This window comes from Erythrolamprus reginae, chromosome 4 (genome assembly GCF_031021105.1).
Source record: "Erythrolamprus reginae isolate rEryReg1 chromosome 4, rEryReg1.hap1, whole genome shotgun sequence".
Classification (NCBI taxonomy): Eukaryota; Metazoa; Chordata; class Lepidosauria; order Squamata; family Dipsadidae; genus Erythrolamprus; species Erythrolamprus reginae.
The window spans coordinates 21,418,444-21,434,743 of NC_091953.1; the positions used below are offsets into that span (position 1 = coordinate 21,418,444).

General features: G+C 43.0%; 1 protein-coding gene across 3 annotated transcripts in view; it reads left to right on the forward strand.

Annotated features, from left to right (window-relative positions):
- Positions 1–15,294, forward strand: part of RNF17 (ring finger protein 17) — a 91,514-nt gene extending 76,220 nt beyond the window's left edge. For all 3 annotated transcript variants that reach the window (XM_070749759.1, XM_070749760.1, XM_070749761.1), the window contains exons 29-35: positions 4,006–4,065; positions 5,402–5,518; positions 8,459–8,603; positions 10,650–10,785; positions 10,944–11,133; positions 13,695–13,793; positions 15,129–15,294. In XM_070749759.1, the coding sequence (XP_070605860.1) occupies positions 4,006–4,065; positions 5,402–5,518; positions 8,459–8,603; positions 10,650–10,785; positions 10,944–11,133; positions 13,695–13,790 (744 nt within the window). In that variant the 3' untranslated portion in view covers positions 13,791–13,793; positions 15,129–15,294. The remainder of the gene's footprint in view (positions 1–4,005; positions 4,066–5,401; positions 5,519–8,458; positions 8,604–10,649; positions 10,786–10,943; positions 11,134–13,694; positions 13,794–15,128) is intronic.
- The last annotated feature ends 1,006 nt before the right edge of the window (positions 15,295–16,300 follow it).

Below are 16,300 nucleotides of genomic sequence, written 5' to 3' on the forward strand. Positions count from 1 at the left end.
ACCAAACATAAAACAAAATATAAAAGAGCCTGGGGAAAAGGTGTCTCAACTCCACCATGCCTGGCGGTATAAGTGAGTCTTAAGTAGTTTACGAAAGACAGGGAGGGTGGGGGCAGTTCTAATCTCCAGGGGGAGTTGATTCCTGAGGGCCGGGGCCGCCACAGAGAATGCTCTTCCCCTGGGCCCCGCCAAACGACATTGATAATGCTGTAAAGTGATAATGCTGTAAATAGTCTTCCTAACTTGTTATTTTCTAGCTGGTTTTTGTCTTGTTGCGATATGTGTACTTCTTGTAGACCGAATACTAACATTTTGTTTTTGCAGTTTTGTAAAAATTAATTTCCTCTTAGCATGTGAATTTAATCCCTTGTACAATTTTTGAATGCTAAGTATTCTCTTTGGAACCACAAACGCTGTGCCTAATGAACTGGTTATGCTGTGACTAATTTATTTTCTATAAATTTGCTTTAGAATCCTTTGGGAAGCCTTCAGCTCTGTCTTACTACAGAGTAAATGGCCCTTTTCTTTTTAAAATTCAGTAGTCTGTGGCTGACTTCTATTTAACTTATTTGAACATTTCTTTGGCTGTGCTCTCAGATTTTATCCCTTGCTGGTAGGTTTGGATTGCTTATATTATTTAGTATGCAATTTGGGGTTTGGACTTTGTAATCTGTATGTAGGATAGGATAGAATAGGTTAGGATATGATACAAATAGAATACGGATAGAATACAAATAGAATAGAATAGAGCTGGAAGGAAACTTGGAGGTCTTCTAGTCTGCCCCCTACTCAGGCAGGAGAACCTATACCTAAACTGTTTTTTTCACTTTGTTGTGAGCCGCCCCGAGTCTGCAGAGAGGGGCGGCATACAAATCTAAATAAACATAAACGTAAACATACCAGTGATGGTGAACCTATAGCACAGGTGCCACAAGTGGGGCATGGAGCCGTATCTGCTGGCACACAAGACGTTACCCTAGCTCAGCTCCAATATGCATGTGTGTGCCGGCCAGCTGATTTTTGGCTTGCTTGGAGACTCTGGGAGGGCATTTTCAGCTTCTGGAGAGTCTATGGGGGTGGGTGTTTTTGCCTCTGAAGCCTGGGGAGGGCAAAAATCGGTATACCGAGCCAGCAGATTTTGGGAAATGGGCTGTTTCTGGCCTCCAGGGGAGGCAGGAAGCCATTTCTGCCATCCCCAGGCATTGAATTATGGGTGTGGGCACTTGCGCATGCACACACACTTTCGGCACCTGAGTAAAAAAAGGTTTGTCATCACTGACCTATACCATTTCAGATAAGTGACTGTAAAAACATCCAATGATGGAAGTGCCCACAATTTCTGAAGGCAAGTTGTTCCACTGGTTAATTTGGCCTCACTGTTAGGAAGTTTTTTCCTTAATTCCAGGTTGCTTCTTTGATTAGTTTCCAGCCATTGTTTTTTGTCCTGCCCTCTGGTACAGTGATACCTTGCCTTACGAACTTAATTGGTTCCAGGACGAGGTTCGTAAGGTGAAAAGTTCGTAAGACGAAACAATGTTTCCCATAGGAATCAATGTAAAAGGTGCAAATCCTTCAGGAAAATCCCAAACTTTAGAAGGGAAGCGAACGGAGGGCAGGAAGGTGCAGCGAAAGGGGGCGGGTGGAAGAAGCAAGGCTAGCGGAAAGGGTGATTGGGAAGGAAGAAAGGCAAGGGAGGCGCCCCTCCCTTTTCTTTCTTCAAAACACACCCTTTCATTACCTTTGCAAGCACTCCAGTTCTCCTTGCTTTCTTAATGCAAACTCTTTCGCTCTCTCCAAGCCGCTCCTCCCTTTTCTTTCTTCAAAACACACCCTTTCATTACCTCTGCAAGCACTCCAGTTCTCCTTCTTTCACACAAACCTGGCAACAGAAGTCGGGAGGCGGGACATCCCAGCAGCGGCGGCTTGTGTTCGTAAGGTGAAAATAGTTCGGAAGAAGAGGCAAAAAAATCTTAAACACCGGGTTCGTATCTCGAAAAGTTCGTTAGAAGAGGTTTTCGTAAGATGAGGTACCACTGTACTTTGGAGAATAATTTGCCCACCTCTTCTTTGTGGCAGCCCCTCTAATACTTGAATACTGCTATCTTGTTACCTCTAATTATTATTTTCCTTAGGATAGCCCAGTGTTTCTCAAAAAGTGGGGCGGGGCCCCTTGGGGGGGGCATGGAGCAATGCCAGGGGGGCGCGTGACCCCGGGAAACATGCTTTTTTGCCGCAGGGAGTGGTGTTGTTTTGCACCAAACAATAGCACACAGCACAGAGATATGAAAGTGCATATAACAAACCCTTGAGAGACACCATTGAAAAAGATTTAACAGGGATGAAAAGAAAGGAGGAGAGAGACGGAGATAATGAGACAAATGTAAGTCTCACGTAAGCTAAGACGAGGAAATATGATTAAGCGTATGTAGCGCTTGGCTTCACTGTGACTACAGTGGGAGATGAGGAAAGAGCAGTATGTTTACTGTGTCTAAAAATGTTGGCCACGGATAGCATGAAGCGAAATAAATTAAGGCGTCACTTAAATAAATTATACCCCAATCACACTGATAAGCCACTTGGGTTTTTTCAGTGAAAACGTGCTGAATATTGCAAACAATAGTCCTGGCAGAGAGTTGTGGAGGCGTGAAATGTTTCCTTCTTTTTGGAGAGGGGGGGGGTGTAACAGAAAATAATTGAGAAACACTGGACTAGCCCAATCATACTAGCTCAGGAATTCTGGGAGTTGAAGTCCACATGTCATAGAAGAGCCAACTTTGCCTACCCCTGGACTAGCCCACCCGAGATCCTGCAGCCATTCTTTATATATTTTATTTATTTATTTATTTATTTTTATTGGATTTGTATGCCGCCCCTCTCCGCAGACTCGGGGCGGCTAACAACAATGATAAAAACAACAACATGTAACAATCCAATTTAATAAAACAACTAAAAACCCTTATTATAAAAAACCAAACATACACACAAACATACCATAGTATGTTTCCAGCTCTTTGACTGTCTTAGTTGGTCTTCTATGAATTCTTTACAAGTCTCAACATCTTTTTTTGTACTAGGTAGCAGTATTCCATGTATGGTTTTACTAAGGCTTTTTAAAGTGGTAAAGTATTTATTTATTTATTTATTTGTCCAATACACAAAACATATTGAGGGGAATAGGCATGAAGTATTACATATAAGGAAAAGATATGAAAATAGGGGAGAAGATATATGAAAGGGAGGAAAGATATATGACATATGGGATAAGAGGAGACAAATTGGACAGGGGGCGAAAGGCACACTGGTGCACTTATGTACGCCCCTTACTGACCTCTTAGGAACCTGGCGAGGTCAATCGTGGAGAGTCTAAGGGAGAAATGTTGGGGGTTAGGGGTTGACACTACTGAGTCAGGTAATGAGTTCCACGCTTCGACAACTCGGTTGCTGAAGTCATATTTTTTACAGTCGAGCTTGGAGCGATTAATATTGAGTTTGAATTTGTTGCGTGCTCTTGTGTTGTTGCGGTTGAAGCTGAAGTAGTCATTGACAGGCAGGACTTCATGTTCCTTGCTTGCTTCTCAATGCATCCTTTCTGCAGTAATTAAGTCACCTTTAAACTTTTTGAACTCCTGGCCAGTAAGTCACTCCAGCTTCTGAAGCTGATCCTTTCATTTTATGACTGCAAGACATGCTGGTGACCAAGCAGATTCAAAATTTGAGCTTTTTGAACCATATGGCATAAGGCAAAGCCATGGTACAATCTTACTCTTTTTGTTACCTGATGCCTCCAGTTTTATAGAATCTTCATGATGTTGTTCAAATGTTAAGGTATATAAATACCTTTATATTAAGGTATATAAAGTTTCTGGCTATTTTGTAGTATAGATAGTCCTACATTTTCTAGCTGAAAAACATTTTTGATGCTTTGTGTGTATATCAAAGAGCTTTCTAAATGTGAGTCTGCAAAATTAATAATACTGTATTATGATTTGAATTTATATATTCTAGGATTCAAAGGCAGAATGCAGTAATGAAACCTTGGAGGAAAATTGTGAAATCAGTTATGAGGTAAGGTTTAACACTAAATCAATGTCAGAATATTTATTTATTTATTTATTTATTTTATTAGATTTGTATGCCGTCCCTCTCCGTAGACTCGGGGTGGCTCACAGCAATAATAAACAATATATAAAAAATCTAATAAAGTAATAATTTAAGAGAAACACTAAAAACCCCATTATTTAAAGCAAACATACACACAAACATACCATACATAAACTGTATAGGCCCGGGGGAGATGTTTCAATTCCCCCATGCCTGACGGCAGAGGTGGGTTTTAAGGAGTTTACGAAAGGCGAGGAGGGGGGGCAGTTCTAATGGGGGGAGCTGGTTCCAGAGGATCTGGGCCGCCACAGAGAAGGCTCTTCCCCTGGGTCCCGCCAAACAGCATTGTTTAGTTGACGGAACCCAGAGAAGGCCAACTCTGTGGGACCTTATCGGTCACTGGGATTTGTGCGGCAGAAGGCGGTCCCGGAGATATTTAATACCTTAAATAAATGGTATTAGCTCCTACTTTTATCCTGCCTAGCCAATATCACATTATCTATAACTGTTTGTTTCCAGGCTCAAGATGGATCATAGGTTTGTGCTTTGTAAAATGGAATTGCCTTGAAAATTGCCTTGGATTACTTCCTCTATAGTGGTCCAGGAATGTTCATATGTTCAAGTGGCAATAGTCCTCCAATTAACATTCCCAAAGCCTGTATTTCTCAGTATTTAAAACAGCAGAGGAAATTGCTGCTACCCTTCATGGCACTGGACCAGATTATCTCAGGGACCGCCTTCTGCTGCACGAATCCCAGCGACCAGTTAGGTCCCACAGAGTGGATCTTCTCCGGGTCCCGTCAACTAAACAATGTCGCTTGGCGGGACCCAGAGCAAGAGCCTTCTCTGTGGCGGCCCCGGCCCTCTGGAACCAACTCCCCCCAGAGATTAGAATTGCCCCCACCCTCCTTGCCTTTCGTAAGCTACTTAAAACCCACCTCTGCCGTCAGACATGGGGAAATTGAGATCCTCTTTCCCCCTAAGCCTTTACAATTCTATGCATGGTATGTATGTATGTATGTATGTTTGGTTTTTATATTAATGGGTTTTTAATCGTTTTTAGTATTAGATTACTATTGTACACTGTTTTATTGTTGCTGTTAGCCGCTCCGAGTCTCCGGAGAGGGGCGGCATACAAATCAAATCAAATAATTAATGAATTAATGAATATGTGAATGTGTATAGGGCAGCTGTATACAATAATCTCCAGGACAGGTTGTTCCCAGTGCCTTCAGAAGCCCTTCTTGGCATTCTCAAGCTTTGTTTTGCAAATTGTGTTCTAATAATTTGCTTATTTTAGGGATTACTGAAGACTGAACTAAAGACTCCTCTTTTGCCACCCTATACTTCTCCATCATTGCCTAACCTTGGAGAACACTTTCCAGTGAAAATAACACACATTGTGTCACCGAATGAGGTATCTTAATTAAAAATGTTGAACAACCACCCATCATTAACAAGTCTGTTTTGCGACCTCCGTTCACAAAAATTGATTTAAGTATTTTGTTCATATAAGTGCTTATAATTGAGCTACATAGAGCAACTTACCTCATGTGAAGAAATAATTTTGTACAGTGGTACCTCTACTTATGAACTTAATTCATTCCGTGACCAGGTTCTTAAGTAGAAAAGTTTGTAAGGAGAAGTAATTTTTCCCATAGGAATCAGTGTAAAAGCAAATAATGTGTGCGATTGGGGAAACCACAGGGAGGGTGGAGGCCCTGTTTCCTCCCAGGAGATTCCTAGAGAAACCCCATGGAAGCTTCTCCCCGCCTTTCCCAGCCCTGTTTCCTCCCAGGAGATTCCTAGAGAGGCCCCACGGAGGCTTCTCCCCGCCATTCCCGGCCCTGTTTCCGCCCAGGAGATTCCTAGAGAGGCCCCACGGAGACTTCTCCCCGGCTTTTCCGGACCTGTTTCCTCCTGGGAGATTCCTAGAGAGGCCTCACAGAGGCTTCTTCCTGCCTTTCCCGGCCCTTTTTCCTCCCAGGAGATTCCTAGAGAGGCCCCACAGAGGCTTCTCCCCGCCTTTTCCGGCCCTTTTTCCTCCCCGGAGATTGCTAGAGAGGCCCCACAGAGGCTTCTCCCCACCTTTTCCAGCCCTTTTTCCTCCGAGGAGATTTCTAGAGAGGCCCCACAGAGGCTTCTCCCTGCCTTTTCCAGTTACAGTTACGGAGGATCAGGTTTGTAATTTAAGAGTTTGGGTTTTGGAGGCTCGGGTTTGTATATTAAGAGACACCTATGCAATCCTCAATCGTCTGGAAAATGAGTAGCTGAAGAGCGGCATTAGAAAGAAACTGAACATATCTCCACCCTCAACAAATGAAAAAAATAAACTAATTTCTAAAATAAATGTAATGCAGTACAGTGTTCCCTCGATTTTCACGAGTTCAAACTTCACGAAAAGTCTATACCACGGTTTTTCAAAAATATTAATTAAAAAATACTTTGCGGGGTTTTTCCCTATACAGTGGTACCTCGAGATACGAGTTTAATTCGTTCCGGACCTGGGCTCTTAAGTCGAGCAGCTCTTATCTCGAACGACTTTTCCCCATAGGAATTAATGTAAATAATTTTAATTGGTTCCAGCCCTCAAAAAACTCACAAAGTTAGTCTAAATTATGCAGAAAGACATGTTTTTAATGAAGAAATGTACATGTACATATAAATGAATAATGAAGTTTCTTTCACTTAACTTGTAAACTTTCTTAAACTTTTAAATTTACATATGTTCAACTTCTCTGCCACCCAATCCTGTAGGACAGAGGTCCCCAACCCTTTTTGCACCAGGGACCGGCTTTAAGCGATCAAGAGAGGAATGGGTGAATGAATGGACGGAGGGTGGGAAGGAAGGAAGGAAAGAGGGAAGGGACAGGAACAGAGGAAGGAAGCAAGGAAACTTATGAAAGGGGAGAGTAAGAGAGGAATGAGTGAAGGGAGGGAGGGAAGAAGGTGGGAAGGAGAAAGAAAAGAAGAAATAGAGGAAGGGAAGGTAAAAGAGAGAAAGAAAAAGAGCAAGAAAGAAAGAAAGAAAGGGGGAAGGGACAGGAACAGAGGAAGGAAGCAAGGAAACTTATGAAAGGGGAGAGTAAGAGAGGAATGAGTGAAGGGAGGGAGGGAAGAAGGTGGGAAGGAGAAAGAAAAGAAGAAATAGAGGAAGGGAAGGTAAAAGAGAGAAAGAAAAAGAGCAAGAAAGAAAGAAAGAAAGAAAGGGGGAAGGGACAGGAACAGAGGAAGGAAGCAAGGAAACTTATGAAAGGGGAGAGTAAGAGAGGAATGAGTGAAGGGAGGGAGGGAGGGAAGAAGGTGGGAAGGAGAAAGAAAAGAAGAAATAGAGGAAGGGAAGGTAAAAGAGAGAAAGAAAAAGAGCAAGAAAGAAAGCTACAAGCACCTCCCCGAGCCCCCCAGGCCGGCTGCAACCTTTTAAAACACGCGCGCCGCTTCGCAGCTGTCTCCTGAAGCCGAACGCGGAAGTTAGCGTTTGGCTTCAGGAGACAGCTCCTTGGCGCTTGTATCTCGAATTTGGGCTTGTAAGTAGAACAAAAATATCTCTCCCCTCCCAGCTCTTATCTCGAGTTGCTCTTAAGTAGAGCAGCTCTTATGTCGGGGTTCCACTGTACCACGGTTTTTCACGCCCGATGACATCATATGTCATCGGCAAACATTCATCCGCCTTTAATAAATATTTTTTTTAATAAACTTTAAAAAATGAACATGGTAAGTGATAATCTAAATGGTGGCTAAGGAAATGGGAAATTGTAATTTAGAGGTTTAAAGTGTTACGGGAAGGCTTGTGATACTGTTCATAGCCAAAAGTAGTGTATTTACTTCCGCATCTCTACTTCGCGGAAATTCAAATTTTGTGGGCGGTCTCGGAACGCATCCCCCACGAAAATCGAGGGAACACTGTAATGCAAATTGTAGTAACCTGCTCTCCTCCCTGCTAAGAAATGAGCACTTTGCTCTTAATGAAATTTATTTATTTATTTTATTTATTACTTAGATTTGTATGCCGCCCCTCTCCGAAGACTCTGATTGCTAAGGAATCATAAATACATAACCCAAATCATGATTGATTTGGTTTTCAAAGTAGAGCCTTCCAGAGAAGGAAAGCCATTCCCTTCAGAAATTCCTTTTTCGCCAGCATGTGGTTTTGGTTTAAAAAAAAATAATAATCTCTGTTGCTGTCGTACTAGGTTTTCGTTTACTTTTTGGCTTACTTACTGCTCTCCTTTCTTTGGTTAAAATCAGGAAGGTTATCTCTCGATAAATTATTATATTTAACAGCCTTTGCTTTTACATGAACAAACATATTTCTAATCTTACAGCCTTCTAATACAGATACTTTCCTCTGCCGCAGGTGTACGTTTCCATTGTTAACTCACACAGCGCCAACCAACAGAGAGAGATGGAGGACAGCTTGGATTCTGACACTCTAGAGAAAGCCTTGGCTCAGTATAACAAGAACATAGACACTCTTCCACATCTAACTGATTTTCAAAAAGGTGTAGTACTTAGAACCTAAGAAAATAAATATGTTATGGCCTGCTTTGACTATTTCCAGTTGTATTCAAGGTGGCTAACTCGTGTTTGCTTAGAAGCCTGAGAATCCTGTGTTCTACTTTGCATGAGCTCCTTTCCAAGGAACCTCTTCCACATTTAAAAATAGAAGGAGAATCTTGGCATGCCAAATGAAGAAACTCGCATTGGGGAAACTCACAACCTTCTCCACTGTCACTTCGCAGCAAACCAGTCCTTAAGGCTTGGGGACTGGGATTCAGCAGTTAGAATAGAATAGGATAGAATAGAATTCTTTATTGGCCAAGTGTGATTGGACAAGGAATTACACAAGGAATTTTCTTGGTGCATATGCTCTCAGTGTACATAATAGAAAATACAGATTTGTCACGAATCATGTGGTACAACACTTAATGATTGTCGTAGGGGTCAAATAAGCAATGAAGAAACAATCAATAGAGTGATCCCTCATTTTTCACAGGGGATGTGTTCCAAGACCACCCATGAAAAACGAATTTCCGTGAAGTAGAGGAAAGATAGTTTTTTTATGTATTTAACGAGTATTTGGACTTTTAAAACCCATTAAACAGTCATTCTGTAATGTTTCTCAGCTGGAACTACATGTGATATCCTACCAGTTTCTTTAATAGAGTACAGTAGTACGGTAGAAGAATTTTAATGGATTTAAAATATTTAATGGATTTAAGCCCCCTTTGAAAACCCGTGAAGTAGCAAATCCGCAAAAAGATGAACCATGAAGTAGTGAGGGATTTTTGTATTAATAAAAATCTTAGGATACAAGCAACAAGTTACAGTCATACAATCCTAAGTGGGAGGAAAAGGGTGATAGGAATAATGAGAAAAACTAGTAGAATAGAAGTGCACACTTAGTAAAAAGTTTGACAGTGTTGAGGGAATTATTTGTTCAGTAGAGTGATGGCATTCGGGGAAAAACTGTTGTTATATTTATTTATTTATTTATTTATTTATTTATTTATTACTTAGATTTGTATGCCGCCCCTCTCCGAAGACTCGGGGCGGCTAGTTGTCTTGGTGTGCAGTGCTCTTTAGCGATATTTTGAGGGTAGGAGTTGTAACAATTTGTGTCCAGGATGTGTTGTGTTTGGGCTTGGGCCAGCCGTTGCTCCTACAGATGGGAGAGACGCCGCACAAAGTGAATGCGAAAGCCTGGCTGACAGCCAGGAAGATGTGGCAGACAGCCAGGAGGACGAGGCCACTGGGACCCAGGATTCAGCAGACAGCCCAGGGGATTTGGCATGCAGTCCCTCAGACAGTCTTTCGTCCCTGGGTTCTTCTGCAGATCAATATATTGATCTGCGTAGCCGAAGAGCTATGCAAAGAAGGGATCGCTTTAAGGAGTATTACAAGTCATTATAGGAGCACCCGGGCTGGGTGTGGTTCTTATACTGAGGGCTGGGTGTGGTTCCCTTAATGAGGGCTAAAGGGATAAAAGGGAACAAAGGCCAAGGCAAACTGTGGCTGTTTATCTGTGTTATTTTGTGGTTCCTGCTCTGAAGTTTCTGTTCTGTGCCGTTGGAGTTTTCAACCCAGCTTTTTCAGACAAGTGGAAGGTGAAAACTCTGGGACTTGCTGTTTGCTCCAAAGATTCAAAAGGACTCCTGAAACGTCTTTGCTCATTCCAGGTTGTCTTTGTTTGTTTTTTCCTGTGTTTTTGTATGCAGCTGAAGTAAGCCTTGCACTATCATTGTTTCCGGATACTAAGAACTGTTTTTGAGTAAACCTTTTTTGTTTATCTAATACAAGTTTGCTGATTAGCAGAGCACGTGTGTGTTTGATTTCTTTTCCTTGAACTGTTACGCATTGCCTGAGCCAGTCAGGCAGAACAGGATGTGAGGTTAAAATGGGACACTTATCAATTAACACAAATTTGGGGCTTAATTATGGTCCTAACTTGAGGACTACCTATAATTTTGTGCTATCGACCTAACTGTCATTTCATCTTTCTCCTATAACCAAAGACTTTCCAGCTAACTGAATGGCTTTCCTTGTAGACATGCCCTGCATCGCAGAATATAGTGACTGTCTGTGGTATCGAGCAAAACTCGTTTCTATTCTCGAGTTCAATCCTATTTCAGTTCTTGTGGAGTTTGTTGACTATGGGTCTACCAAAACATTGCCTATAAGCAGGTAAACCTAAAGATGTTTTTTTTCCAAATCACTTTATCAGGATTGATAATTCCGTTAACTAGAAATATTGTGCTACAATTAGTGTTCCTGTTTTAAATTTAACTAAGATCATCCTAAACTATCAGCTTGTATAGTTTGACTTGCAAACTATGTTCCAGGGTGCGTCAAATTCCGCGCAAGCTCATGCAATATCCTGCTCAAGCGTTCAGAGTGTTACTGGCTGGATTTAAGCCTGCTTTATATGATTCCGCAACAGAGAGAATTCCTTATTGTCCAGAATGGAGTCTGGATGCTTTGTGGGCTGCAATGAATTGCTTTGAAAGCAAAAATCTCAGTGCCTCTTCAGTGGTAAGCCTTTTTTGTTTTAATCCTTCTCAATTTATCTCACTTTCTGTATATTCTGTATAGAAGGAACTGTATATTCCTTCTATGTATAAATCTTTCCATTGAAGCTGTTTGGAAGAAATAAAGTCAAGGAAGAAATTAAAGCTACACTCAAAGTCCTTAATAAGTAGGGTTTGTATTCAAAGCCTCAAATGTTTCTTTTTCATCTTTGTGAAAAGTGATATACAATGGTACCTCTACTTATGGACTTTATTCGTTCCGTGACCAGGTTCTTAAGTAGAAACGTTTGTAAGAAGAAGCAATTTTTCCCATCTGAATCAATGTAAAAGCAAATAATGCGTGCAATTGGGGAAACCACAGGGAGGGTGGAGGCCCTGTTTCCTCCCAGGAGATTCCTAGGAAGGTCCCCGCCTTTTCCGGTTACAGTTTTGGAGGCTCGGGTTTGTAAGTGGAAAATGGTTCTTGAGAAGAGGCAAAAAAATCTTGAACACCCGGTTCTTATCTAGCAAAGTTCATAAGTAGAGGTACCACTGTAAATGTTTTGAATTTATAATATGGTGGTCAAAATCCATTACAGTAGTACCTCATGATACGAACCCCTTGTCATACGAACTTTTCGAGATATGAACCCGGGAGTTAAGATTTATTTACCTCGTCTTAAAAACCCTTTCCGCCTTACGAACATGAGCCTGGGTACTTGGGCTCTCTTACTGCGCGTGCGCTCACTTACTGATGCAGGGATTCCCCTGCCTTGTGACTACACCCGATGGGATTTCCCATTGGTTTCCCACCCCCGCCGAGATTCCCCCCCTCCTGACTGCCAGCTGAAGCGCCTGGGATTTTCCCCTGGCTTTCCAGCGGCTGGCCAAGTTGCCCCCCTTCCTCCTCCTTCTGGCTGGCGGAAGGCAAAGCGCTGGGGGGCGGGGTGTCAGGCCGGCCCTCCTGCCCCCCCAGTCGAAAACACAGGTGGATCGCTGCCGCCACCAGCTTCAACCTCCCATTCCTCCACGCCACTTCACCCTGCCTGTCATCCTGGCTCAAGCTGCAGGCGGCAGACCGCCTTTGTGTTTTCGGCTGGGGGGGGAGCAGGAGGACCTTCCTAACTCCCTCCCCCCAACGCTTCGCCCAGGACAACAGGCAGGGCGAAGCAGCGTGGGGCAAAGGGAGGTTCAAACCGCCGGCGGCTTCAGCTTCCCATTGCTCCACGCCGCTTCGCCCTGCCTGTCATCCTGGCTCAAGCGGGCGGCGGCAGACCGCCTTTGTGTTTTTGGCTGGGGGGGAGCAGGAGGACCTTCCTAACTCCCTCCCTCCAGCACAACAGGCAGGGCAAAGCAGCGTGGGGCAAAGGGAGGCTGAAACCGCCGGCGGCTTCAGCTTCCCATTGCTCCACGCCGCTTCGCCCTGCCGCCGCCAGCTTCAACCTCCCATTCCTCCACGCCGCTTCGCCCTGCCTGTCATCCTGGCTCAAGCGGGCAGCGGCAGACCGCCTTTGTGTTTTTGGCTGGGAGGGGGGAACAGGAGGACCTTCCTAACTCCCTCTCCCAGCACTTCGCCCAGGACAACAGGCAGGGCGAAGCAGCGTGGGGCAAAGGGAGTCTGAAACCACCGGCGGCTTCAGCTTCCCATTGCTCCACGCCGCTTCGCCCTGCCTGTCATCCTGGCTCTAGCGGGCGGAGGCAGACCGCCTTTATGTTTTTGGCTGGGGGGGGAGCAGGAGGACCTTCCTAACTTCCTCCCCCCAACGCTTCGCCCAGGACAAGCAGGGTGAAGCAGTGTGGAGCAAAGCCGCAGACCTCCGTTGTGTTTTCAGCTGGGGGGATGGAGCAGGACCTTCCTGACTCCCTCCCCCCAGCGCTTCAACCAGGATGACATGCATGGCAAAGGGGCGGGGATGATTGGGAGGCTCAAGCCTCCTTCGGTGGTGGTGGCCGGCTTCCGGGTTTCTGAGTTTTGGGCTTGCAAGCATTAATCGCTTTTCCATTGATTCCTATGGGAAACAATGTTTCGTCTTACGAACTTTTCACCTTACGAACCTCCTCCCGGCACCAATTAAGTTCGTAAGACAAGGTATTACTGTATTTTCTAATTGTTTGCTGTTTCCTATGTTTGCATTGTGGGAAAGCACAAAAGGTCTTGAACTGCCACTGCAATCTTCCAGATTTCACCAGTGGTGAAATCTAATTTTTTTTACTACCGGTTCTGGGGGTGTGGATTGGTGGGCGAGGCAGGGGAAGGATACTGCAAAATCTCCATCCCCACCCCAATCCCGGGACCAGCCAGAGATGTATTTGCCGGTTCTGTGAAATACTCAAAAATTCCACTGCTGGTTCTCCAGAACCTATTAGAACCTGCTGGGTTTCACTCCTGCTTGATACCTAGATGTTTATTGCTCTGCCATTAGAGGGGAAAATCATTCTCCCCAAATTTTTCAAGCAGACATGCAAAAGCGTGTTGCTGCAGACAAGATTTATATGGTGGGAGGGAAAGGGATTTCTTGCCTATATTGTGCTTCTATTGGAAATATTGATGTTGCTTCTGAAACTATATTTCTTGTCGCTTCCAAGACACATTCACCAGAGCACATTATATTTTTATATGAAGAAGGACGATTATTTCATATGAAGCTTGTGGAAATGGGATTTGCAGAACTGACACAATGATAGGTAAGAAAGCAGCATTGGTTACCAGCATTAAAAAAAACCTATTCAGCTTGCTGAAAATTTGCCAAAAAAAGGAAACTTTATGACTGCATTGCCTAATTTTGATTAGTGTTTTTAAATAAATAAATAAATAAATAAATAAATAAATTGACCTTTATTACAGTCAAAGACCATCAATATAATAAAACTTAGTGGTTTTTTAAAAACTGGAATTTTTGTAGAAAATGTTTTTAAACTCTGTAAGCCCTAATGTTTCTAGGAATAAATAAAATAAAATTGCAACTTTCTTTTTTTAACTCGGTTTTAAAATCAACCAGATACAGAGATGGATTTAAATTGAAGGTGTTAAGACCTTTATTTGAATTGTAGCCCCCAGGTTGGAGAATAAAGATACTGGAAAAGACTGAATTAAAAAATAAACTGGAAAGTTCAGTAAAAGAGAATACTTTTATAAGTGTGTGTGAATAATAACTGCATTATTCAAATGATTCTTTTTTTTTACAATCATTAATGCAATAAGATAAGCACCCAATAGCAATACTACCGTGTTTCCCCGAAAGTAAGACAGTGTCTTACTTTCTTTTTACCCCCAAAAGCCCCACTACGTCTTACTTTCGGGGTATGTCTTACATTGGAAAAAAATTGAAAGGGTCGCGTTCCCGAAGGCATCTCCCCAGAGTCCAGAAGGGCAGCCGCGGGACAGGAGCCTCGTGAGCCCTTTTCCAAGTTCAACCTCAGGGCTCCAAGCGGCGTGCACGCATGGAGCCACAGACGCGTGTCGGGGAAGAGTGTGTCTGGAGGGGAGGAGCCGCTCTGCACAGTTGGGCAGCCCCACCTGCCTGCCGGAAAGGAGGCGGGCGAAGGAGGGCGCAGCTCCGGCCGCTTGCCTCGGAGCTGGTCGGCCTCGCTGGCCGCTTGCAGCCGAGCCTCGGCAGGACTCGGTTGCTGGGACGAGCACCTTCGCTGCAAGCCGCCGCCCGCTCAGCTCGCTTCGGACCAGCGCCGTCCTTCGCTTTGCCAAGCCGGGGAAGAGGCGGTGGCGCCGAGGCGAAGGCGAGGGGCGCGCGGGGAGCTTGGAAGCAACGTCATCGGGCTCCCCCCCCGGCAATACCCCATTGTTTCCCCGAAAGTAAGACATATGTCTTACTTTCGGGGTACGGCTTATATATTAGCCGACCCCCCTGAAACCCCCGATACGTCTTACAATCGGGGGTTTCTTACTATCGGGGAAACAGGGTATGTAGAAGTTGATTGGTTGAAAGTTTGTGGGTATCTATTTTTATATTCCCAGGTATTGATATATGGGAATAATATTGATTTCTTGTTTGTTTGTTTCAGATGTGGACTACCTCGATTTCAAAAAAAAATTGAATTTATTTTGTATTAAAATTGAGAGTTATAGTTTTATGTAAATTCTGGGAATTCTACACAGAAGTGTAAGTTTTTTGTTCACGTTGTCCAAGTACTAATAGTTTAAATAAAAAGAGTTGGATTTTCATCAAAAGGTCTTTACATTATTTCATGTTTTATTTATAAATAGGAATAGGAAAAATATTTCAACTGTTTTGAGCATGGAACTTCCTGACCCAAGAGCAAAAAAACTGTCCCTTCAAATGCTGCATAAGAATTCTGGGGATTAAAGTCTACAGATTTTAAACTTGCCAAGTTTGAACACCACCAATGTAAATTGTCCAACTACAGAATGATTGTTAACCATCCCACTTAGCCATCTAGCAAAGAAAGACTCTTGGTCATTTGTTTTGCCAGGAGTACTGTATACTTTACTGAAACTTAAATGATTGCAAAAGTAGCGTAAGATGAATCTAAGGTTTTCCCAGGCAAACAATACAAAGGAAAATTCTCTCTTCCCCCTTCTAGCCATCTCCTGGTTATCTGCAAATGTCCAACCAGGATATTTTCTTCATATTGCTCAGAAAATAGGTGCTTGTTGCCCAGCTCTGCATATCGTTACTTGAAACACATACATACCCCTGCCACTGACATCAGGCTATCAGCTCATGAACCTTGGATAGGTGAGATGCAGCTACGACAACGTTTTTTTAGATTTCAGTAAAACCATTTTCCACGAATCATTTACCTACTATCACTATTGTAAGATTTTTAATTACTATTCACAAGTTTAACCTATATTTTTATGCAGTCTTTTGTTACTGTCCAATAAATCAGTTTAATGCAGATCACCTCCATTATATCATGTCTTAAAAGCTATTACAGACTAGACTACCAAATACATTTGCTAATATGTCATCAACAAATAATTTGACACCCATGTCTTTAATTTTGCCCAAAAGTTGAAATTTTTTCAACTATTCCAGGTGGTTCTGTTTTTCTAGGCTTAAAAATGATTAATCTTATAGTAGATTTTCCTTAAATCCTTTCATTTTAATTAGAATACTTAAAAACTGTATTAGAATGATGTGATCTAATAACGTTTGAAATTTAGAGTTCTTTACACTTGGTTGCAGTTTTTTTCTTCTGATGATTCATAC